The sequence below is a fragment of the Sceloporus undulatus genome, chromosome 2, assembly GCF_019175285.1.
Source record: "Sceloporus undulatus isolate JIND9_A2432 ecotype Alabama chromosome 2, SceUnd_v1.1, whole genome shotgun sequence".
NCBI lineage: Eukaryota > Metazoa > Chordata > Lepidosauria > Squamata > Phrynosomatidae > Sceloporus > Sceloporus undulatus.
The window spans coordinates 79582086-79608642 of record NC_056523.1 but is presented as its reverse complement, the minus strand read 5'-3'; the positions used below and the strand labels follow the sequence as shown (position 1 = coordinate 79608642).

At 41.7% G+C, this 26557-nt stretch overlaps 1 protein-coding gene across 5 annotated transcripts in view; it reads left to right on the top strand.

Annotated features, from left to right (window-relative positions):
• The first annotated feature begins 842 nt into the window (after positions 1 to 842).
• Positions 843 to 26557, top strand: part of REEP2 (receptor accessory protein 2) — a 38496-nt gene continuing 12781 nt past the window's right edge. The window contains exons 1-6 of one of the 5 annotated variants that reach the window (XM_042449861.1): positions 843 to 966; positions 3124 to 3196; positions 15309 to 15385; positions 16341 to 16461; positions 24525 to 24638; positions 25302 to 25449. In XM_042449861.1, the coding sequence (XP_042305795.1) occupies positions 935 to 966; positions 3124 to 3196; positions 15309 to 15385; positions 16341 to 16461; positions 24525 to 24638; positions 25302 to 25449 (565 nt within the window). In that variant the 5' untranslated portion in view covers positions 843 to 934. Of the gene's footprint in view, positions 967 to 3123; positions 3197 to 3217; positions 3236 to 14723; positions 14856 to 14908; positions 15040 to 15308; positions 15386 to 16340; positions 16462 to 24524; positions 24639 to 25301; positions 25450 to 26557 lie in introns of those variants that run through there. The other 4 variants (XM_042449865.1, XM_042449864.1, XM_042449862.1 and 1 more) reach the window with 4 other exon arrangements.

Below are 26557 nucleotides of genomic sequence, written 5' to 3'. Positions count from 1 at the left end.
ACGACTACTACGTTGTTTACCAATTACCAGGGGCCATCTTGTCTTTTTGGCACTCGGATACCATTCCTCCGCCGCTCTGTGCCATCCAAATGCAGGGGAGACCTTTCCCTGGCCTATTCCCTAACAAGACAAACAAGACTTATAAGTCCACAATACAAAATGCAGCCAAAGCCCTAAGGCCCAGGCCTAACCTCCATCTCAACCTCCATCCAGGAGGAATGTCCATGTCCTCCATTCTGAGCAGGACGAAGAAGCCTGGATTTCCCTCTTATTTTGGGGTGCGGCCATCTGGCCCTGCTGCAGGGGCCTCGTGGTGGAGCCAGGAGGAGGGCTGTGGCTGCCTCTCAAGGCCAAGGCCCTGCCAGCCTTCCCTCTCCGCTTGGCCTCCTTCCTCCTCCTGTGCTTGGATTCCCCAGCGGCGCCCACTGCCAGCCCCACAGGATCTCTCCCTTCCTCGGGGGTCACCCGAAGCGTCCTAAACGCAAAATGGAGGACATGCCAGGAAAATGCCGGACGTGGCAAACAGGGAAATGTAAATCCACGCTTGAGGGCGCTTTTGGATTCCTCCCGGACAGGAGGCTGAGATGGAGGACGTGCCTGGTCTCCCCGTTGGATAAAAACGTAGGTCGTATTAATACCCATCTGCCCTCCCGCTGCTCTGGTGCCCAAGAGGCAGGGCATCCTGGATCCCTCCCTGGCAGAAGGAAGGAAGGACCGCCGGGGGCAGGCCTTTTCCCTCCGACTCCGTCTCCGCGGCTCCTCCTCCTCCCCTTTAAGGGGGCGGGGCGGGGCGGGGCCGCGCTTGCTGCAGGAAACCTGCCCTTTAAGCGCGCTCCCTTCCCTTTCTTCGCCGCCGACTCCGAGGCCGGTGCTGCTGGTGCTGCTGACGGAGCCGGCCCCGCTCGTCTTCTTCGTTCCCCGGAGGAGCCTCGCCATGGTGTCCTGGATCATCTCCCGGCTGGTGGTGTAAGCGAGGCCGAGGCCGAGGCGGCGGCGGCGGCGCCGGCGGCGTTGGTGTCAGCTAGGCCTGCCCTTCCCCGTTGCTAGGCGACGGGATGGCGATGGGGAGGCGGTTTCCCTGGGCGCCAGTCCTCTGGACCCGCCCCAAGGGTGCCCCAGGGCCCTCGCCGGACTCCCTGAGCGGCGCGCAAGGTGGACCCTCCTCGGCCGCCGTAGCCAGGAAGGAAGGAGAGGGGAAGGGTGGCCTTGCGATCGCAGGGCTGTGGGTCCGAGCCCCGCCTTGGCCTAGTCAGGAGGCCCGGGGACGCAGCGGTTACATGCCTGTACTGCAGCCACTGGCTCCCTCCCTCCCTCCCTCCCTGTTCAGCCCCAGGCAAGGGCTCAAGCTCCGCTCAGGCTTGCCTCCTTCCCAGGTGGCTAAAGGAGCACCCAGACTGAGGGGGCACTTGGCTTACGCTGTTAGGGAGTGCTTAGGTGGTATGAAGAGGGAAGGGAGCCCTCCTTTTCCAGGAGGCTCTCTTGAGGAAAAGGATTTGGAGAGGACCAGAGCTGTCCTCCTTTTCCCGGACATGTCCTGCACCCTCATTTTCTGTCCAGGAGGCATTCAAAGTGTCCTCTGCTCAGAAGCACAGATCTCAGAGAGCAGCGGTTCTCACCCTGTGGGCCATGACCTTTTCACAGGGGCCGCCTAAGACCATTGGAAAACGCATATTCCCAATGGCCTTAGGAACTGAGACTGTCGCTTGGGGTCACCACAACGTGAGGAACTGCATTAAAGGGTCGTGGCATCCACCCTGGCAGAGAGTTCAGAGAGACCCCCAAGGGCCATTCTGCCATGCAGGAACTCACAACCAAGGCCATCCACCCTCTGTATAAACGCCAGTGTTTTGAGCTTTTATTCAGGCACATCCCACACTGTTCCTGGATGCCCTGCATTTTGCGGTGCCTTGTCCTACTCTTTTGCAGTTAGGAGGACATCTGGTGGCCCTGGAAGGGAAGGGCTGCTGGGGGGGGGGGGGCTGGAAGAGGCCAAGACTTGGTGAGCCTTAACCAACTATCCCCATTCACCAATACCCCAAATCTGCATAAATGAACAGCTTGGGGAAACATATCCAGGGGTAGCCATGTGGGCCATATAGCAAAATCCAATAACATCCCAAATCCACCAAACAGTTATACCTTTATTGAGCCAAACAAAATGTACAATACACAGGTTGCAAGCTTTCGAAGTTCCATTGGCTTCATCATCATCAGGCATCCAGGAGGGAAAAAATGAAGATGTTAATCATGAAGCCTACATTTTGTTGTTGTTGTTGCTCTCAGTTCAGATTATAACCCCTCCATACAATCTGAACTGAGAACAACAACAACAACAAAATGCAGGCCTATGACTAACATCTTCAATCCCCCCCCCCAGTATGATTTTTGACACGTTGCCCGATGAAGAAGCCAGTGGAGCTTTGAAAGCTTGCAACATATACATTGTGCATTTGGGTTGCTCCAATAAAGGTGTCCCTGTTTGGTGGGTTCTGGGATCTTACTGGACTGGACAGTTTAGGGGGCATCTACACCAGGGGTTCCCAACCTAGGGTTGTGGTATGGAATTTCTGGGGGTGCAACAAAGAGGGGCTTGTGCCCTTGAGTGACCAGTCACCGCCCATTTTTTTCTGAATAAATCAGAATCGAATTGCTCAATTTAGATTTGCAATTTATGCACTGAGTTACTTTTTAAAGTTCAGTTTGTTTGCCTGCAGTATTGTGTGTGGTTCAATTTGTGGTTCAAAAAATTAGAAATTAGACTTCTTATTCTTCAAATGTGATATTACTTTTGTAGGGTGTTTCCTACAAAATATTTCCTATGGGTGTGGGGCATAGAAGAGGTTGGGAAACACTGATCTACATGGTAGAAATCATGCAGCTGGACAGCACTTTAAGTGCTGTAGCTCCATCTTAGGGAACCCTGGGCTTTGTAGTCATCTTTAGCCTTCTCTGCCAAAGGATGCTGGTGCTTGCAAAACTACAATTCACTGGAGGATGGAGCCATAGCAGTTAAAGTGCAATCAAACTGCATTATTTCTACAATGTAAATGCACCTCTAATGAGATTTCCTTGTTTTGTTTTTGTCCCCTCCCTCATCTTTTTGTTGTTATGCTTTCCTTCCAGGCTGTTTTTTGGCACCTTGTATCCTGCATATTCCTCTTACAAAGCTGTGAAGACGAAAAATGTGAAGGAATACGTAAGTTTTCTTTAGAACTGAAGTTGCAGTGGTTTATCGGTTGGTATTATTTTGTTTAATTTATTGTTGTTCTAACTAGTTATTGTGGTTTTAATTTAGATATGCAGTTTAATAACTTTTTAAGGGGAGAGGGAAATATATTGTTTTTATGCTGTATGTTATTTTAATTTTGTAAACTGCCCAGATTGGTTCGCCACAGGGCAGTATATAAATAACATTTTATTATATTATTATTATAAGTGTGAGGCAGTTAACCACGTTTGTGATTTATAGACCACCCTGTTTCCCATAACTTGTCTCCCCATTCTATGAACAGAGCTGTTCAGTGTGTATAGAGAGAAAATGGGGAATGTATGTTAAAATGGTCCTGTGGATTGCCAAAGTTATTTGAGCAATTTGTGTGGGATTTGTGAAAATAATGTGGTACATAACTGAAATGCACATTTCAGTTAATTTAGGTGCATTATAGCCTTATTTAAGTGCCAGATTATGTAGATTTTATCTGTGAACATCCCTGAGAAGGTACTTAGACTGTTTTCACAACTGACTTTAAAAGCTTTCTTTATCACTCATGCATTTTTGATGGTGTCACCTAGTTACTGCTTCAGCTGCCTTACATTTTTGCTGGAAAGGTTACACCTAATCCAGAACATCAGGAATGTGTCTCTGATCTCATAAATCACAAGATCTTCCTGCACACATTTCAGTTAGCCTAGTAACGCGATTTGAACATTAAGAAATGCATCTGTCACATGTGTTTGCATAAAACATGGAAGGCTTTAGTATTGTTTGTGAAAACACACATGTTTTCTTCTACTGCTGATTTCTAGGGCTTCTGGATACTCTGGTGTTGCTGTCAAGATTACTAGTGCATTTTAATACTTATACTAAGAATAACAATGATTGAATTTGGAATGGACCACCTTGAATATTACTGTGAAATTAAAAAAAACCCAAGAAACCTATTTTGAAATCCAAGTGGCTTGTTTTTTATTTTTAAATGTAGGCGATTCAAATGCATTTTTAGCCACCACTTGTGGAATAATATTTTGGTCTTTTTGAGACAAAGTTTTAGTGTGGTTTTGGTACATTTTAAAGGTGGCTCCATCATTGAAAGTGCTGCCACTGAAGAAGCCCTCTTGTTGTTGTATATTGAAGTGAGGAATATATTCAGTGGGCCCTTGGAATCCACTGGGGTTTGATTCCAGGAGCCCCCTGTGGATACCAAAATTTGTGAATGCTCAAGTCCCATTAAATACAATGATGTAGTTAAAATACACAAAAATAGAACAAAGGCAGAAAGCCCAGATATAACATTGATTATATAAATTTATATGAGATCGGATTGAAAATGAAATAACAATATAATGGATTCAAGTCTACATGGAAACTAATAAATTGATATCATAATTCACAGAACGCTATTTCTCGAATTCAGTTTAGCCAAATTCAGTTTAGACAACTGTCACATTCTGGGCTGAAGACTCTGTGTTGCTCTGCATAGCAGCAGTCATGTTGACAGGGTACCACAGAATGCAATACAATGAAGAATGCAGTCTTTATTATACAGAAAGATGCATAGTTGTCATGCTAGTGATTCTGATGAAGAATGTTCCTGATTACCAGTACTACTTGAAAATCCAGCACAATGCACAGATACAAAAAAACCTGCTAGTAAATTACATTGGGGAATATGTGTGTGTGTGTGTGTGTATTCAGAATTCACACACTCCCTCTTTATCTCCTTGTAAGCAGATCCATCTTGAGCTTCAATTCATTCACCCTCATTCAGTTCATTAGTGGCCTCAAGTGTTCATTCAGAGACATCTGTGCTTCTGGCTCCAATGAGAAGGAGAAATAGAACGGGGTATCATCATGTACTAATGGCAGCTCACTCTAAATTTCTTCCTAGCATATTCTGTTAATTTAAAAACACTGGAGACAGAATAGAATTCTGAGGAATCTTGCAGGAGAACTTCCCATATGGGAGAACAATAGTTCCTCAAACCTACCTTCTAAAAAAATGGTCAGACAGGAATTGAACAATCACAGAACAACGTGGTGTAATGATTACATTGGTGGATTGGGACTTGGGAGATCCAAATGGGTGACTTTAGGCCTGTCATTTCTGTTATGCGACTAAGGCTACATCTGCACTGCAGAAATAATTCAGGTTGATACCATGTTAACTGGCATGGCACAGTGCTGTGGAATTCTGGGAATTGTAGTTTTGTGGGACATATATCCTTCTCTGTCAGAGAGCTCTAGTGTCACAACAAATTACAATTCCCAGAATTCTATGGCATTGAACCATGGCAATTCAAGTGGTGTCAACTGGGATTATTTCTGCAGGACAAATTCAGCCTAAGTAAGGGACGAAAACAAACCACATACACCACCTAAAGCTTATTGAAGGAAAACACAATGTAGGTATAACTAATAAATTAAGAAGTAAATACTGCATGGTACTCTGGAAAGGCCTTAAAGCAACGGTTCTCAATCTGTGGGTTGCGACCTCTTTGGAGGTCGAACAAACTTTTCACAGAGTTTGCTTAAGACCATAGGAAAATACATAGTTATAAAGCAGCAATGAAAATAATTTTATGGTTGGGAGTCATCACAGCATGAGGAACTATATTAAAAGATCACGGCATTTGGAAAGTTGAGAACCACTGCCTTAAAGGATTAACAGGGTCACACCATTTCTGTTTTTATGGCATAGGTTACTGCCTAGAATGAGCTAAGCCATTTCAGTCCTGAATCCCAAACATAAGCTAGTCTGGTGGGTTGAACTAGATCTGGAAAATCTACAATAAAATAAAATTCAGTTTAAATGTAAAGTTATGAAACTAATTCAGACACTCATTAGTTTCAAATGTATTATGATGTATTCTAAAGTATCTGTGTCTGTTTTTGAGGCTATCTTAACAAAGCATCCATTGAGGATGTAATGACAGCTGGAAGGGCAGATTCCATGTTAAAAACAAAATACATAGCAGCATAATGTGTTTAGTTAATAAACATTAAATTTTCTTGCCACAAAAGATTTGTATGGTGATCGACTTTGGCATTGCTAATGGCTGTAAGCTGCTGCTGGTTTTAAAAACTGGAGCTAACCTCCATAAATTCTGTCTGTTTTTGTCAGACATAATAGCAAATAGCAGCTCTCTCAGATAACTAAAATTAAAAATATAAATATTTAAATTTAATATATAAATTATAAATTTAAATAAGTATAAGAGAACAACAACTAAAGTTAATTAGCAAATGGTATAGAACTCCACATCAGATAGCAATGATAAATAAAAAAAACTTTCTCCAAATTGCTGGCATGGATGTCATTAAAAAGGAACATATATCAAATTTTTGGTTAGATGCTATACAGGAAATAAACAGGATGATGGGGAGAAACTTTCAATTTGATAAGGAGAATTGTTTAAGTCTGAAAATTTAGATTGCATAAAACAGAAGATTACATAATGTTGCACGTGCTGTAAATGCATTGGGTTGGAAAAATAAACAATGTTGGGGTGGGGGAATTGGTCACATATTACAGAATGTCTTTTATTTGAATATCTAAGGGAAAGAAAAGGGAAATATAATGGTCAAATAAATGAAATGGCCTAGTGGGAAAAATAGTTGGATTGAGAAATTTAAAGCTGAAAAAGGGTACAGTGAAGTTAGAGAAATTATTAATAAGATATTCCACATTATGGGTACTGGGTACTAATTTACTTGTTCATAGCCATCAGAGGGGGAGGGGGGGCAAAAAGTATGTAATCTAATAATGATAATATTTTGTACAGTTTTATTATATATGTTGTATTATGGACCATAAATCCTATATTAAAAAAACATAATAGCAAAGTGTTCTGAAGCAGTATGCTTCTGAATACTGGTTGGAAACAAACAGTGTGGGAGGACTATTGCCTTCATGTCTTCTTGTTAGTTTCTCAGAAGCATCTAGAAGAACACTTTGGGGGGTTCAAGCATGCCAGATGAAAATGAATCCTTTGATTCAGCAGGTTAACTTTCCTGTATCGGATATAACACATGCCACTTACAGTTAATCATATTGGGTGTGAGTCAAGTGGGGCAAATGGTACCTTGAACAGTTTTAGACTTTCTGTATTCATCCCTAGGTGTGAACAATTTAAATACATCCAACAAAATCTTGTAAGAGAAGGTACTCAGTTTCAGCTGTGATGTGCAGATCAGAAAGAATGTAAGCAGTTTTATCAATAAAGAACTTCAGCAGACCTGCTGCAAATTGCAACTTAATTCTTATTGGAGAGGGCTGAGATTGTAAGAACCCCTTGCCCTCTTAGAGAAGCTAAAATGGATAATTTTTCTATAATGCAAACTTGTTGGAGATACATTTTCTTTACCATTAAATAGGCATTGATTTGAGTCCTGTGGTATGTCTGGTTTAATTTCTTGCAGTCATTTTGTGTGTTAATTCTAAGGTTTTTAGGTTGCCTTTCAATCTCAAACTCTCAAGATGGTACACAATATATTGTTTCTCTAAGATCCATTTTTAAACAACATATTTAAAAAACATGAAAGGAAATTACATGAGTGGAACTAGATATTGGCACTTTTTAAAATGCTGAGTGAAATGGAAAAGTTTTCACTGTCTGACAAAGCAAGCAATTAAGGGGCTACTCTGATTTACTTAAGGAGGGAGTTTTACCATCAGAGTACTATGGTAGAAAAGGCTTTGTTCCGTATAGCTACCAATCCACTCTCGTTTGGTGGTAGGACACACAAAAGGTCTTTGAATGAAGGTCATAGATTATGAGAAGGTTTATATAGAACATTATTTCAGATGTTCTGACACCAAGCATTTTAGGGTTTTATAGGAAAGAACCATCATTTAGTATCAGGCCTGAATACACAGTGGTAGCCAGTGTGACTGATATATGGTCTGTAAAATGTACAGTGGGCTACAATCTAGCTTCATAACATTCATAACTTGAAACGACTTACGAGTTGGATGACAGTGCACAAGTGCTGTGGTAGCAGTGAATAAAAATCTCTGCATCTGCTTCTACTATGTAATAAGCCTGTTTAGAGGTCATGTTAAAAGCTTGGGTCAAATTTCTTCCAGCTATTTCTCCACCACTGATGTATTGCAGGGCTTTTTCACCTGTGGCCCTGAGACCTGTAGTGGTCTCTGAAGGGACAGCAAAAAAGATTTTGGGGGAAAAAATTATTTCCTTTCTGTTTGAAAATGTACGTGCTTTTTTATGGGAGGGGCATAGTTTTTATCAGATTCTGAAAGGGATTTAAGGCCCAAGAAGAACTGCTACTGAACTGACCTCCCTAAGCATTTTATTACCATCACTTCCTTGGAACAGCAAGGAATTTGGGCTTGTCAGAAAGAAAAAGGTGGGTTGATAGATATTGTGCTCTCTCTCTATTCAATAAACCAGCCAGGATTTTGTCAGGATTGCCTGGTTGTTTGGGAGGTGCGGGGTGGAGGCTGATGCCATTTTTGGGACCACTTACATCAGTTAGATACAGCAATGGAATCCCAGTCTAATCCTGATGCCCCTCTACTAGGTGATCATGCTTGCACCCTGCTGAATGTTAGATAATATATTTAATAGAGAAATGGATTCATTAGAAATTACTGCAACTACATCTTCTTCTCCATTGGATTGTGCCTGTTGCTGCACTCCCTAGTAGAGAAAACAGTTGTGTCAAGTTATGCCTTTACCTTGCCCAGCCATGTTTCAGTTACACAAACCAGGTCAGCTTGCTCTTCAAGGATTAACTCCTCAGTCAGAACAGATTTAATCAGATTCATTTCCCAGCCACTAACTGAGCATTCAGTGGCAGCATATTTTTACTCAGTAGGTCACTGCTACTGCAGCTAGGAATCAGTCAACTGGCTGGTAAACTAAAACAACCAGAGGATGTCTTCTCTACCAATGGCCCCATTCCCACTGGCGGTTTTGCCCTGGAAGGAACTGGACAGATTCGGGGGGGCCCCTCCTGAATCTCTCCATAAGCAAGTGCCCACTACAAATTAGGGGCATTTTAACCCGAATGCCCACTTGGGGAAATCGGGTTTAACATGAAGGCACCTGCTGTCAATCAAGCGTTGGTCAAAGGTGACGTTTGCAGCACTCATTGGGGCGTCAGAAGTGTGCTTCCCCCTCCTTTTTTTTAAAGGACCAGGCACCACTTGTCAAATTTAAAAACCTCCTGTGTGTGTGTTGTGGGCATTTGGATTAGTGCAGGTTATGATCTGCCCTTGGCCCCATTTTCAACCCCAGAATGCAAGCTAATGCCATCTCTGCATCCTGTATCCCCCTCCTTGCCACCCCAGAATGCCTCATACACATGCAACAACAACAACAACAACAATAAATTCCTCACCTCGGAATGCCAGTAAAGGATGCAATTCCATGCATTCTTTAAGCTACCCCTGAATTCCTTAGAGACAGTAGCAAAAGCATGTATCAATTTGCCAATTTGCCAAATTGAAACGTTGTAACATTCAAATTGTAGCATTCATTTGCAAAGGAAAAATGTTTTTTTGCAAAGTACTCTTTGCAACATTTCCCCTTTGCTGGAAGCGGGGAAATGAAAGGGAAAGTGAACCAGCAGCTAGCCACCTTCTATCTATCTATATATCTACCTCAAGCAAAAAACATGCACATTTTTTGTCAAAAATAATTTAAAAAAATAAAAAAGAGGGGGAAGGTTCCTGGTGTGAACTCCGTTCATGCCCTGTCTCTGACCTGAACTGACCTGACCCTTTTCCTCCTGCTTACAGTCTCTTCAGACTGAGGCTGAGAGAGAATGCCCTGTCAATTCCAACTAAAGTAGACCCATGGAATCAATTGGGAATAAAAGGAAAATGCAGCACAGGCATTCTGACTGTAGCATCCGCATATAACACTAATAATAATAATAATAATAATAATAATAATAATAATAATAATAATGGCTCTTAAGTCCCAGGAGCAAGAGGGAATGAAAGTAGCACAAGCAAGCACACACACATTCTGTGTCACCCAAAAAATCATGCGCATAGACTGTCAAAAATAAAAAGAGAGAGAGGTTCCTTCTACAGCCTGATTTCCCTACATCCCTCCTCATTGGGCCCCACAGCTCAATTTCCCTTGGCAATCCTCCTCCTCCTCCTCCTTCCTTTCGACCCTCCCTGCCCTGGCTCCTTCATCCTCCTCCTCCTGCTCCATTATAGAATGCCATCCATGGCTCCCTTCTTCCCGCGGCTCCTTCATCCTCCTCCTCCTCCTCCATCACTTTCTCCAGTCCCCCCTGCCCTCCCTCTGACACCCCTTTGCAGCCCCCGTCAGTCATCCTGATTTTCCCTTTTAGCCTCCTGTCACCCTGCCTCCTGTCAGATTCCCCTTTTTGCATCCAGGCTCCTCCCTCCTCCTCTGATGAAGGGGAAGGGATGCTCTGCCCTCTGCCCGCCCTCTGACCTTAATCCCTCCCCTGAACTTGACCCGATCATGATCGGGGGCAAGTTCATATTTCGTGGGTTTTTTCAGAAAAGACAGATTTTGCCCCGAATCTGGATGACCTGGGCTAAAGGGCATTTCCTTGTGCATGCCTCAAAATGGATTGTGACAGATTTGGAGTGAATATGAACTTCACGTGGAAGGATCGATTTCTGATCCGGGGTAAAAGGTAGTCTGAATGGGCCCTTTGTTTTCAGGAGTCTGATTCTCTGCTCCTCCACCTGTGCTTACCAGTGTTACAAATATTTGGAAGCTCCCAGAAATCGCAGGGAAATCTGTGATTGAGCAATAAATAGAGAAAAGGTGGGATCCAGGGAACAGATTTCTTTACAGGACCAGGCTGGTGGTCTAGATGATGCCGGAGGTGGGCCTCTGATCCCAAGACCTGCCTGTGATATCAGTTGCCTCCCTGTGCCTATCTGCACCAAAAAAGTTCTTTCTTAATTTTGTTTATTTATTTATTTTATATGCCACCTTTCTACCAGAGTGGGGCTTTCTTGTGTGCTTTACTGTCCCATAGGACATAGAAAGGGCTCTTCTCTGTTCCCTCCAGTCACTAAATGGAGGTAACAAGGGAATTCTCTTCCTACCCCACTCTTTCTAGTTGGGAAAACAAGGAATATGATGGAATCTTCCTCACTGCAGAGAGAGGGAAATGAGGGAGTGAAAGTTCTCTAGACTCTGTACAGTGGATTGGTTCTGCCCCATCTAAGGGCTAGAAGATTCCCTTCCCTGCAGTAGAGAATGCCTAGAAGCTATCATGTCAACCATCTGATTTTAAGGGTTCAACATACCCACTGCCAAAACCAGTTAAGCCATCTCCCTTGGTAAACTGAAAATCATCTGGATTTATTAGCATTTGAGGGCACACCATCCTAATGATTTTACAACTCCTGGCACAAATGGAGGGGTTTCCTTCCAGTACAGATACGGCTCAGCCATATTTTTCCCTTGCTTGCCACTTTCTAAAGCCACTTTCTAAAGCCAAGGAGAGAGGAATCCCCAAAATAATCCAATAGGGACTGAGCATGGTTGGTAGAAACAAAATTCATTGTTAACTGCTGTAAAGTCAGTTTTGATTTATCATGATCTTATGAATGAGAGACCTCCCCCCCAAGGCATCCTCTTATCAACAGCCCTGTTTAGGCCTGGCAGATTCAGGACCATGGCTTCCTTGTTGAGTCTATCTTTCTATGGCCTTCCTCTTTTCATGAAGTCTTCTGCCTTACCAAGCATTATTGTGTTTTCTATAGTGAGTCATGTCTTCTCATGTCTCAGCTTCTAGGGAGAGATCAGGCTTGATTTGCTGTAGGATCCATTTATTTGTCTTTTTAGCAGTCCTCAGTATACATAGAACTCTTCTCCAGTACCACATTTCAAATGAGTTGATTTTCTTTCCATCTACTTTCTTCACTGTTCAACTTTCACAGCCATACATAGAAATGGGAAATATTATGGCATGAACAAGCCTAACTTTAGGATTCAGTGATACATCTTTAGACTTCAGGATCTTGTCTAGTTCCTTCATAGCTGCCATTCCAAGTTCTAGCTTTCTTCTGATCTCTTGACTGCAGTCTCCACTCTGATCAGTGAATGAGCCAAGGCAAGGACAATCTTGAACTATTTCAAATTCTTAATTGTATGCTTTAAAGATGTGTAAATCATTTGTGGTTACTATTTTTATTTTCTTAATGTTCAGCTGTGAATTTACCTTTGCACATTCTTCCTTGACTTTCTTCAGGAATCATTCCAGGTCTTCAGTCTTTTTTGCTAGTAGTATGGTGTTGTCTTTTCTTGTTGTTTTTGTTGTTGTGTGCCTTCAGAATTGTAGTCCAATGCTTGAATCACTACACCATGCTGTCTATCTTAAATTGTTGATGTTCCTTTCTCCAGGTTTCACACTGCTTCCTCTGAGTTTTAATCCTGCTTTATATATGCTTAGCATATAAGTTAAACAGATAGTGATAAAATGCCTGACACCCTTGGCAGCTGGAAGCCATTCTGTTTCTCTGTGTTTTTTCCTGTTGGCCAGAGTTCAGGTTACACATGAAGACAATCAAATGTTGTGGGGCACCAATTTCTTTAAGAGCAATCCATAGTTTTCATGATCTACACAATGAAATGCTTTGCTATAATCTTTAAATCACAGGCTGATTTTCTTCTGATATTCTTTAGTGCACCCCATTATTCAGCATATGTTTGCATATGATCTTATGATCCTGAGTGTCTCTTCCTTTCCTGAACCCAGCTTAGACAGCTGTCTGAGCGTTAGAAAAATGAAATGGATTGTCTGGAATCCCCAAAGGGGAATCATATCCCACTTCAACATTTGTTCAACAGGCTACACTCCTTATTACTGATATAAGTCAGTAAAGGGTATGTGATATGAAATCTAGGCATATTGTTCCTAACCATGTTCTTAACCAGTGAAGTGGCTTTAAAAATTGATACTGTCACATTTTTATTATAAGAAAGTGAGTCATCCAAATGGGAAGTTGGGTTTAAAGTGGCTATTCTGAAAGAAACTGCTTTTCAGCAGCCTCTTTTAGTATAAGTTGAACACCAACACTCAGCTATGTTCTTGAAGCTAAACTTTCAAGTAATTTCTGACTTAATGGCGACCCTAAGATGACCTCATCTTGGGGTTTGTGGGGGGATGAGAGTGTGCGACTTGACCACTGTCACTCAATGGGCTTCCATGGCTAAGCAGGGAATCCAACCCAGAGTCATAATCCAACACACACCATGCTGGCTATATCACTCAATTATAAAGGCAAAGGATTTTTTGTAGTGCACTTATTCTTAATGGGCAGCAGAGGGAGCTAGCTTCTTACATACAGCAAACTGGTTTAATAGTATAAAAGAGGAATGTAATCTCAGCTACAAAAATTCTGATATTGGTATTAAACTTCACTGCAGCAGATATTCTGTAAATGTTTTGTTGTGATGTTGAATTAGATTGATTCTAGCATACAAGATGATATGCTCTGATATTAACAGCTTACCCTATATCTATTCTGAGATCATAAGTGCTATCCAGTCCAACCCCCTGCTATGCAGGAATACACAATCAAAACACTCTCAACAGATGGCCATCCAGCCTCTGTTTATAAACTTCCAAAGAAGGAGACTTCACCACACTTGGAGGCAGCATATTCCACTGTCGAACAGATCTTACTGGCATCTCTTGAAGATGCTAGCCGCAGATGCTGGCGAAACGTCAGAAAGAAACACTACTAGAACATGGCCACATAGCCCAAAAAACCACAAAAAACTATAGATCTTACTGTCATGAAGTTCTTCCTAAGGTTTAAGTAAAATTTCTTTTCCAATAGTTTGCATCCATTACTCTGTGTCCTAGTCTCTGGAGCAGAAAACCATCTTGTTCCATCCTCAGTATAACATCCTTTAAATATATTAAACATGGCTATCATATCACCTCTTAACCCTCTCTTCTCCAGGCTAAATATACCCAGCTCCCTAAGCCATTCCTCATAGGGCATGGTTTCCAGACATTTAACCATTTTTGTCACCCTCCTCTGGTCACGCTTCAGCTCATCACCAACATTTTTAATTGTGCCCAGAACTGGACACAATATTCCAGGTGAGGTGTAACCAAAGCAGAATAGAGCGGCAATAATACTTCCCTGATTGATGCAGCCTACAATTGCATAGCCTTTTTTTAGCTGCAGATCACACTGTTGACTCACGTTCATCTTATGGTCTACTAAGCCTCCTAGATCCCTTTCACAGGTACTGTGGTTCTTGAATTGTGTTGCCCAGAACTGTGATACAAAGGTTTTTTTTCTTTTTCTCTTTTACTGAGAAGCTGGATAATGTTTAGGGAAGTAAATATGGTTAGGTCTGGTCACCCTAAATATTTTATTGCTGAGAGCTCCAGATTTTGGAATAGCAACAATATTATCTTTACTTTCTGTTTCAGCAGCATCATGACACTTTTGGATATCCTCCCAAATGTCACAATTTTGTACAGCATTACTAAGGCAGAAAATCCTGTAAACAACTTTTTGAAGAAGGGAGAATCTGAAAAAGTTAGAAGGAGCAAGCAGTAGGAACAAGAGAGTCTCTGTGTGCTCAAGTGCTATTTGTAAAATGGGATGGGCAAATAACCCATCACATATGGGTTAGTGTACATGGTAAGAACTGGAAAGTAGTTTAGTATTGTAGTTCCTTGATGTATTGTATTGGAAAGTAGGTAGTTGAGATTAGCTTTATAAATGTTACAGACCAACACAAATTGTTTACTAAGGGACTGTGCAAATTTTCTGTTTCATCTGAATTAACAAAAAGGATAAAGATGTGATTAATAATAAAACTAAGGTGAGGAGAAATGCTATGAGTGTCTTAAAGATTAAAACCAAAATTTCTGCTTTTGAGTTTTGTTCAAGTCTTTGTTATCAAACATTATTATAATGATAAGTAGGAACAAAACCAACTATTGCTTGAAACTCTGAACTACTGACATTTGGGCATGAGTATAACCTTTTACTGAACTGACTCAAAATGACTGGGTTTGAGATCTATCCAGACTTTGTTTTAAGGTAGGTCCTAGTGTTTAACTAACTTCTAACAGGATTGCTATCTTGCAGGTCAAATGGATGATGTACTGGATTGTGTTTGCCTTCTTCACCACAGCAGAGACGCTCACAGACATTATTCTTTCTTGGTAAGTCTTCCCCCATGTTAGGAACTAAGCGGGGGAGCTGCTGAATGTATTAATTAGTTTTTTAGTTTCCCATCTAATATGTGGCACTGTGAAGGGATTCAGTAAGGTGTTTAGCTTCCTTGTCCTTGAGAAGTGTAAACACCATTTCCTCTTAACGTATTCATGCAAATGCTATTCCTCATCTGTTGGATGATTTTGGCCTTCTGCTTCCTTTCCTGCCAACCCAGAGTGTACAAATTAAGTCTGGAATTCAAGTTTCAGGGACTGGGTTTTTTTTAAATAAAGAAGCTGAAACTTAATGGAAACTTGGGAGTTGCTTGCTGAAGTTTTTCTTCCATAAATAATAATATGATTTCAGTTCTAAATAACAATAAATAAAACCATTTGTCATGTGTTTAACAAAATAATATTGAAAAACTGTCACCTTGTAGGAGAATATTGAGCTCTGTCATTGAGACTTATTTGTGTTGACTAGGCATTGATAAAAGAAATAATCTTACAAAGGTATCTGCATTAAATAGCCAGTTGCTGTGTTTAAACTTCCAACTTTCACTTACCTGTAAGACTTAGTTGGTATAGATACTGAGAATATTGTTGAATCTTAGGCAGAGGACCAATCTTGATATGTTTCCCTAAACCAATGGTAGTTTATGACTTTCTGGCAAATTATTAAACAGTGCAACAGATAGAATTTAACTATCTGTTTGCAGAGTTGCGAGATAACCCTGCACATGGATTTATCAAAGCTATAGAGAAGACTTAAAATAAATCTTCAGGAAGGATCATCCCAGAAAATGTATGATTGGTGTCTACTGTAGCTGGCTTTGCTGTGTTGATTCTGTCCCATCTATAGTATTCATTTTCTCCCTTTGCTTATCTCATCTGTGCTACTCTCTGGACTGTCTTTTGTCTGTCTCTAATCTAAGCTTGATTCCAGCTTTTCCATTTCTCTCAGGTTTCCTTTCTATTTCGAGTTGAAAATCGCATTTGTGATCTGGCTGCTCTCTCCTTATACCAAGGGCTCCAGCGTTCTCTACAGGAAGTTTGTTCACCCAACGCTCTCCAATAAGGAGAAGGTACTTCCTTTAGATTGCCCTGTTTTTCAGTCCTGAAAGTTGAGTTATGTCCAATTTAGTTAGGTTGCAAAAAAGATACTTAATGTTAGTCATGCCTGTGCTTGCTCATAATGAATAGATGGCAACTGCTTCTTTTGCATACCAAGGGGGAAATCCCTCATTCTTGGGATGACAGATGGAGCAGTCTACCACCATTTTCAACCTTGTGAGAATATATTAGCTCTGATTTCAGTAATGTTGATCTGGAGCTAGCAATTCATATGTGTGACCCATAGAGCCATACACTGACTTCTGCATATACAACTGGGCTATCCCACTTTTCTTATGGTAATGTCTTCTGAAACCCCACACTTCTGGGTTGAACTCTTTAAGGCACAAGGAAAATCAGGGCTTTCTTTATGCACTGAAAATAGGGGCTCCTACATCCACTCAAGTGTGCTTTCCACTCAGTCTTAATTCAGTTTGGCTCCTAGCCTTATACTCAGATGGTGTTGTTTTATTGATCCTTTCTTTTTCCTGGGCGCTTTTATTCTTTTTAGGCTATACTGCTGCTTTTGAGCTTCCTGAAGAGTCATGTTCATTAGACTACTGAATTTCTTTTGTTTAAACTACAATAAGCCAGTTCACTTAATTTATACGATCCATTCCTCTATAATAACTAAACTAAAACAATTTCCTGGATTTCTGGATTATATGGTGGCAGAAGGTCCAGGATGTATGACATCACAGTGCAATTTTATGCAGAAAGCATCTGGAAATTCGGAGGGGGGGATACTTTGTCTACATTGTCATTACACTGGAAAATGGCATGTATTGTACCATGATATTCAATGTGCAGGTAATTTAAAATTTCATGAACTACACTGATGCAAAAAAGAGCTTGGCAGGCCCCATGAGTTCACAGGTTAAAGGCTTTCCACTTCTGTCTGAGGGCTGCTGATTTTATGCTGCTTTTTAGTATTATTTGAGTACAGATTAGTGTATGGAATATGTGCCTTGCATCTGTTACAAATATCATAAAAACTGATTACTTTTCTGGACAAAATGCACAGATCTGGCAATTGGGAACTGACTAGTTTCATGATAAGGATGGTGCCAGATTCCATTTAAAACAAAGATATTCTGGTATAGTACAGTATTGATTCTTTCATAACCTACACGTGGCTATTGAGCCGCAATCACACCTGGGAAAAAGCAACTTTGGCAATACTTACTGCACTCTGCCACCTCCCACCTGTAGCTGCTGCATCCCCCAACTACAATTAAGGTGTCATTTTTCATTTAAACCCATCAATGACTGTTAGTAGCACAAGTCCACAGGTGCAAAACATAACTGCTGGGGCAATCACTTTATTGTCAGTCATGTTATAGCAGCATGTCTTCCTGTCCCCTGACCCCCTTGCAATTCCCAAGGAGCCATTTATTTATCCCCCATTTCTTTTTCTTTTTTAAAAACTTTTTTTAACTGACAATGCTGGGTAGGGCATGAGGCAGAGATGCAGGGCTGAAGGTGACTCACAAAGAGAGCAGAATGGAGCACCAACCTCAGTCACATGATTCTGAAGATGTGTAATATTGAGACTCTCTACATGGTATGTTTCCAATCTCCCCCCCCCCCCGCCCCCAATGCAGTTGCTGCAAGAACAGACTTGTGCAGTTAAGACCAAAATGTGTTGAAAAAGCTAGACAGACTTATTGTTTCTGAAATTTGAACGCTTATGTTTTTGGAGAGAATCAAAACATGAACTCAGTAGTGGTTCCTTTTGTACTTTTATGGTTTTAACTATGTGATAATTCTGGGCTGGACAGAGGGAAACTCACCAAGACCGGCAGCAGCAGTTACAGAATATATGGTCGATTTCCCATCAAATAGCATCCAGTTGCTTCCCATCTACTAGGATTAAAACTCACATTGACAGTTAATTTGATAGCCACTGAGGGATTCAGTTGCTCATTGTGGAATACCAGAGGTAACTATTGTACCTGAAGCCTCTAACAATAGAAGAGGCTTAGAAAAACAATTGTCAGTACAGTAAGTATTTTCTGTAGGAAGGTTTTGGTGAGTATGTGTTTGTTCTTTCTTTAATATTAATGCAGATAGAAGACTGAATTCAGCAAATTTTCACAGCAGTAATTGTTATTTACCTGGCATTTTCTCTTGGGGATCTGATATCATCATCATCTTAATCTCCACCATTATCATTCATATTTGAATGCTGTTTCCCCTCAGAAATATGCCATACCTCAGAGCTTAATAAATTAATAAATTAACAACAATTGGAGGTCTTTAAACAGAGGCTGGATGGCCATACCTCAGAGCTTAATAAATTAATAAATTAACAACAATTGGAGGTCTTTAAACAGATGCTGGATGGCCATCTGTCAGGGATGCTTTGATTTGGATTTCCTGCATGGCAGGGGGTTGGACTGGATGGCCCTAGTGGTCTCTTCCAACTCTATGATTCTATGATTCTATGAAATATAACCATTTTAAAAATGTAACACAATTAGAAATAACCAGTGCCAACGACACAAAATAGATGAGATCCAGAGTTTACTCTGTTTATAGAGGAAACTGAGTTCTAGCATAGACTGGGTTAGTGATCTTCACTAGTTTCTTCACTGTAGTATCCAGTACCCTTGAGCATATGTTTCTGGAGGATCCCAACTCACCAGAACAAATTTTAGGTGCTTAGGGAGCTACGCAAGAGAGAGGTAATCATGACTATCACCTTCATCCACCCTTCTGCCTCCAGGATCATTCAGGTTTTGATATCTCACTCCATGTAACCAAGGAATACCACCTATTATTTTTATCAATATAAAAGACAAAATAAATTTCCATTCCAGAAAGGCAACATAGATTACCCTGCAAATATTAGATGGCAGTCATCCTCTCTATTTTCTGCTTGATCTCCTTTCTGTTCCTTCCACCTCTCTTATCTGGGGGGATAAAGATTGGCAGTCAATCAGTTACACAGATAATTTTGATATTATTTGGATACTCCACCAAGATTCCTTCCCAGATTTGAGGCAGCAGTTTCTTATCCAGCTCCAGGGTGGATAATACTAAGAATATTAAGCTCCCTGGCATTTAATTGGTTAATTCTTCCTAAAATGTTGCTGTTTCAGAGCCAAAATAAATATGACAAGGGCAGCCATGTTTGTTGACATGTCTAATCTGTTTAATTATAAACTAGAGTAGGAATAGTAAGTGCATCTGCTTGGAAAAAAAATGCAGTGTGCTCACTGGTTTCAGGGATTTGTCCTCCATCCTGGCTCACATCTGGAATCAGAGTCCTGCTGGGAGAAAGTGCCTGGAGCAATGAAGCATAGACAGGGAAGAGAAGGGAGGTTTCAGCACTCTCTCTCTTTGCAGTTTATTTGTAAATGGGATCATTGTGTGAAAATACTGTAAGCCTCAATGCACATACCACATCTAGTCATGCCAAACATCAATAATTTTCACTATTGTGATGCACTAACTGTAACTAACTAAAATCACTAAAAATAAAGGTGAACAGTAAATTCCAAACGTCATACATTAGTAGGGTTTATGAAGACAGGGTGACCAGACAGAAGCCAAAGGGAAGCAATTGAATAATTACTAGTTTATGTATTTGGAGGTTGTGTTGTGCCTTCAAGTTGTTTCTGACTTATGGTGACCCTAAAATGAACCTATCATGGACTTTTCTTGGCAAGATTTGTTCAGAGATTTGCCTTCCTCTGAGCTGAGAGAGTGTAACTTGCTCAGAGTCACCCAGTGGGTTTCCATGACCAAGCAAAGATTTGAATCCTGGTCTCCAAAATTGTAGTCCAACACTGAAACCACTGCACCATTCCCACTCTGTTTGGAGCTTATCAGGGCTTAATCCTTTCAAAATTAGATCAACCCAAAAGGACATCAAGCAGGGACACTATCCTCACCATAATGAACAGAATTATTTATTATTTATTTATTTCAAGGATTTATAAATAACAAATAATACTTTATAGCCCAGACTCTGGAGTATATGGAAGTCATTGAAGCCCTAAATTACTCATATGTCATGCTTCCTTGAAGCTGGCCTTTAGTATTATGATTGCTGTTGACAGAATTAGACACTTTGGAGTATATCACACAGAGCTTTTTGGAGATTTTGAAGCTCAGATCTGACGTGAGTGCAAGTCTAACGATGCGGATTCACATTATAACGTGAATGTGTTATCAGACAAGATTCATTTCTATGGGTGCTCCTTCCGTGGCGTTTCTGCAGTGATTCCAAAGTGACTCCTCATTTTGGTGACTTGGGTACAAAAGTGAATTCACAGAATTCGCATTCAAGCTCACTATGATTTCACTCCGAATTGGTCTGGTGTGGAATGCAACTTTGCTTCCCTCCCGGTACACCTCCCAAAACCTCCAAAGAGGCAAATTTTCCATGATGCTGCACTGCAGTTTTGTCCCAATTGCTTCCGTTGCTCGGAAGGGTAGATGACAGGAATGGAGGGAATGAACAGGCGGCTGGGGGAAAGATGGGAGACTGGAGAGAGCAACAAACTCCAACTCCCAGAATTCCATAGCACTGAGCCAGGACAGTGAAAGTGGAGTTAAACTGGATTATCTCCCCAGTGTGGATGCAACCTAAGAGAAGGCAACTATTACAAAAGGAAGGAGAGTGGATTGGATTCAGGGAGGTGCTATTTTAGGGAGCATGAATAATAATGCTAATAATTATAATTAAAAGAAACAAAAATGTTTTTATAATAATAATAATAATAATAATAATAATAATAATAATAAATTATTAGTTTGCTGAGGCACCAGAGCTCTCTGGCAGAGAAGGCTCAATGTCTCAGGACACTACAGTTCCCGAATTCCATAGCACTGAGCCAGTACAGTTAAAGTGAAGTCAAACCGAATTATCTCCCCAGTGTGGATGCAACCTAGGGAGTATATCACACGGAGCTTTTGGGTGGTTTTGTAGCTCAGTTCCAGCTCACTTCCGAAGTGATTGCACTTCCAAAAATGCGGTTTCACCTCATAAAGGGACTGTTTTATCAGACACCATTGATTTCTATGAGAGCCTCTTGCGAATTGCTTCAGCAGCATTTCTGAAGTCACCCCTCATTTTGGTTAAAACGAAAAAAAAGTGGCTTCAGAGAATTCGCTTCCTGGCTACCTTCGATTGCACTGCGATTTGGTCTGGGGTGGAAAAGCACTCCACTGCCACCCCTCTTGGCCCCTGCATCCTGCTCCATCATTCCCCTCCTCCTCCTTCATGCCATCTCCTCCTCTCTGCCAACCAGCCGATCCCATCATCCCCTGCGTCCCCTTGGACCCCGATCTGCTCCCCTCCTTCAGCCTCCCACCAATCCCATCATCCTTGCCTTCTTCTATACCCTGATCTGCTCCCTTCCTTCACCCTGGCACCTAACCCATCATCCCATGACTGCTCCTGCATCCCCATCTCATCCCCTCTCCACCTAACCCATCATCCCCTGACTGCTCCTGCATCCTGATCCTGGCCCCAGGGACCCCCAGCCACCTATCCCATCGTCCCCTGACTGCTCCTGCATCCTGATCCTGGCCCTAGCAACCCCCAGCAACCTATCCCATCATCCCCTGACTGCTCCTGCATCCTGATCCTGGCCCCAGCAACCCCCAGCCACCTATCCCATCATCCCCTGCCTTCTCCTAGAACCCCTTGAAGGATGACAGCTAAGGAGGGGGCAGGGAAGGAGGGCAGCGTCCAGAGCCCCACTGAGCATGCCCAAGGGTGCCGATTTGAATCGTTGAACCCTCAAAGTATGCTCTGGTGTGGTAATACAATGTGCACTCACTCCCCTTTGCTTGAGTCCGCATCATGTGACTTGCTTGGAATCAAACTGACTTCTCTTCTCCCTCACTTCAGAAGGGCAACAGAAAGGCAGCCAGGTGTGGAAAAACATGACGTTTTAATCTCAATCCGAATTGCTAGAGAGGAGTGACTCTGGATCTGGTGTGGAAAAACATCACACTTTGCATTGCTAGAACAGGAGTGACTGCGGATCTGAGCTGCAACCCCCCCCCCATGTGTGATAAGGTCCTGGGAGAAGGCAACTGTTACAAAAGGAAGGAGAGTGGATTGGATTTAGGGAGGTGGTATTTTAGGGAGCATGGAGAATAATTATAATAATTATCATTTAAAAAACCAAAATGTTTTTATAATAATAATAATAATTTATTTTTAATAATAATAAAAAGTTATTAGTTTGCTGAGGCACCAGAGCGCTCTGGCAGAGAAGGTGCAATGTCTCACAACACTACAGTTCCCAGAATTCCATAGCACTGAGCCAGAACAGTTAAAGTCGAGTCAAACCGGATTATTTCCGAGTGCAGATGCAACCTCCGTCAGATCCAAAGGATTTACTTCTAAGTAGACCTGCAGCTTCTACACTGATTATTTTGCAGTGAAAGAAAATTATTATTATTATTATTATTATTATTATTATTATTATTATTAAATTCTTTCACTGCAAAATAATTATTATTATTATTATTATTATTATTATTATTATTATTATTATTATTATTATTATTATTTTACCAGTGATACATTTGGATGAAGCAGAGGGCATTTAGAGATAGGTGACACATTCAGATGAAGCAGGTATGAAGGGAATAAACAGGAGGCTGGAGGGAGAGATGGGAGCAAAGGAGGGGGCCACCGGAGGCTGGGGCGGAGACTCCAATTCCCAGAAATCCATAGCCTCAAGCCAAGGACCCCACAACAAACTCCAACTCCCATAATAATAATATTAATAATAATGTATTATTTTAAAATAATAATAATAATAATAATAATAATAATAATAATAATAATAATAATAAATTAGTTTGCTGAGGCACCAGAGCTCTCTGGCAGAGAAGGCTCAATGTCTCACAACACTACAGTTCCCAGAATTCCATAGCACTGAGCCAGGACAGTGAAAGTGGAGTTAAACCGGATTATCTCCCCAGTGTGGATGCAACCTAAGAGAAGGCAACTGTTACAAAAGGAAGGAGAGCAGATTGGATTCAGGGAGGTGGTATTTTAGGGAGCATGGAGAATAAGGGAAACCGGATCATTTCTGTACTACTCCAAAATTGGTCTCCTTCAGATCCAAAGGATTTACTTCCAAGTAAACTTGCAACTTCTACACTGATTATTTTACAGTGAATAATAATAATAATAATAATTCCTTAATAATAATAAATGGATGAGGGCTCTGACACGGAGGATAGATATAGATGTGGCTGAAATAGATGAGGAGAATGACAGGAGAATAGATGTAGATGAGGCTGAAATGGATGAGGGCTCTGACACAGAGGACCCCTTTGAATTTGTCTGCCAGGGATGGGAAAATAGAAGGGAGGAAGAAAGGTGAAGCAGGCATTCATGTGAGGCTAGCATTCATGTGAAAATGGAACCTGGCTCCCTTCTTCACCCCGGAAGTGCAAAGGTTCAGGATGCCTTCAGAGCCCCACTGAGCATGAGCAAGGGTCCCAATTCGAATCAAGTTGAATCCGCATGGTATGCATCAGTGTAGTAATACAATGTGCACTCATCCTGCTTTGCATGAATCCGCATCACGTGACTTGCCTTGAATTCAATTCTCCCTCGATTCAGAAGGACAACAGAAGGGTAACCAGGTGTGATAAAACATTTACGTTACGACGTGAATTCGCATTGCTGAACCAGGAGTCACCCTGGATCTGAGCTGCATAAATTTCAGTGTGATAAACTCCATAGTATGTGATTCGTCCCCAACCGTCTCTTTCCAGTACACAAAATATTCAAGAATAGTTTGTAGTCACTGAACAGGAAAGTTTTGCTAAGACATTTGACAAAGATTCAGTGCTTTTATTCTTGACCCAGGATGGCTCACAATGACAAATCTGAGAACTTGTGTTCCATTTTGTTCTTCAGACCTATGGGTGTGGTACATTTTGGAAGGCTTAAAAGCTGTTGTGTGAGTGTGCTTCATGCTAGAGGGATATAACTACGGTATACAATTCTAATCTTTTAATGTGACCTCCCCCTGACCCCATTAAATCCTAGGAAATTGACGAATATATCAGCCAGGCCCGTGACAAGAGTTATGAAACTATGATGCGAGTTGGAAAGCGAGGATTAAATTTGGCAGCAAATGCAGCAGTTACTGCAGCAGCGAAGGTAATTCCTTATACTTGTGTGCAAGGTCTGTTCTGTTCCCTTCTGTTGGACTGACTTTTGGTGTCATACCTCCACTGCATACTCCTTCTTGCTTCGGCTTGTCCATGATACAGACGCATTCTCTTATCTGCCCAGGGTTTATCCTTCTTGTACTGTCTTCTTGCTGTCATATTTCTTCCATTGCAACTTTTTCTAACCTGTTCCTGGCAAAGATTCTGTTCAGTGCTGGTGGGGTATAAAGCTCTGCTGGTGTACTTCTACCCTTGTAGTGCAACACAACTTTACTGCTCAAAGAAATACCACAGTTTTAAAATGCTGGTATGTGTCTCCATGTCCAGAGAGCAAAGGACTTCTGAGCACCACCTAGCTGCTGTTTTGCAGCCAGGAAAACAAAGAGCAGTTGTCCTTCTGGAACCCCAGTGGAGGTCTTGCTGGATGTTGGAAAGATGACAGCTCTTCACCAGGTTGCCCATGAGGGTATGCCCTGGTACTGTAAAGATAGCTTTGTGATATCTCCTCCTGGAGTGAGGGGAAAAGTACACATGCTGCAGTAAAGGAAGGATATATCAGCATATGTCACCAGCAGGATTCCAGCCCCCTAATGATACATTTAGAAAGATACAGTGCAAATGCAGAGTTGTGAGTACCTGCTCTGTTTTAAAGGGCCAGGGAGTTTTGTCTGAAAAACTACGGAGCTTCAGTATGCAGGACTTGACTTTGATACGGGATGATGACACTGTGCATTTGCGGAGCCCTGAGTCACACATGCGTACCTCTACCACAGGCCTTCTTGAAACTGTTGACGATTCAGGTATAAACCATAAATTTATATTTTCCTCTGAGGGCAGATATCAAGGAGAATTTGAGTAAACCAGAGATGGCCAGGTTCTGGGGTGTGGGGACCAATTTTCTCAGGATCTTCTGGGAGGTGCACTACCACTTCCAAATGAAAGCAGATGTAACTAGGAGGTCACTTGTTATGTGCCTTCAAGTTGTTCCTGAGTTATGATGACCCTAAGGCAACCCTATCACAGGGTTTTCTTGCCAAGATTTATTCAGAGGGGGTTTGTAATGGTCTTCCACTGAGGCTGAGAGAGTGTGACTAGCTCAAGGTAACCCAATGGGTTTCCATGCCTGAGTGGGGTTTCAGTCCCTGGTGTCCCGAGTTGTAGTCCAATACTCAAAACCATTACACCATGTTGGCTCTCCAGAAGGTGACTTCTAGTTTTAAAAAAAATGCAATATTTTTTTAAAAAATAGATTTTTGGCTACAAGGCATGTGGAGCATATCTTGTTTTAGAGGGAGTAATGACCCCTGAAAGTGGAGTTCTCCTGCACTTGGGAGGGGAGAGGGAGACTTTGCTGGGGACCCCAGGGGCCACAAAACAGATCTCTACAGATTAGCATTCATCTCAATCTTGGGTGGTAATTGTGACTCTCTAGATATTTTTGGACTACATTCCCCACCATTGGTAGTGCTGTCTAAGCTTTTGAGCATTGCAGTTGAACAACATTTGGAGGATTACATGATTCTTTGTCCTACTAGGTAGTAGATCACATTACATGTAATACTTCCAGTCATGATGGTTTCACATTTTTCCAGCAACAAAATGTAGTAATTTTTGGCCAGACTGCATGTGATATCAACAGCTCATCTTTGCATTCATATGTAAAATGTCTGGTGGAAACACATAAGGCTATTGTCTGTTGGCACACATAAACGTCCTGTTTAACCTCACAATCTGTTCCTTGGGATGCTTTTCAATGAGTGTGATGGGGAGAGAAGCTCCTGGAGAGATGGATTGGAGAGGTTAAGCTTTGAGCAGAGGGAGTGTTTGACTTCCCCTTTACACTTTACATTGCATTAAAAATGGTGGGAGGAAAGGATAAATACCTACGCTAAATGGAGCTGGGGAGCA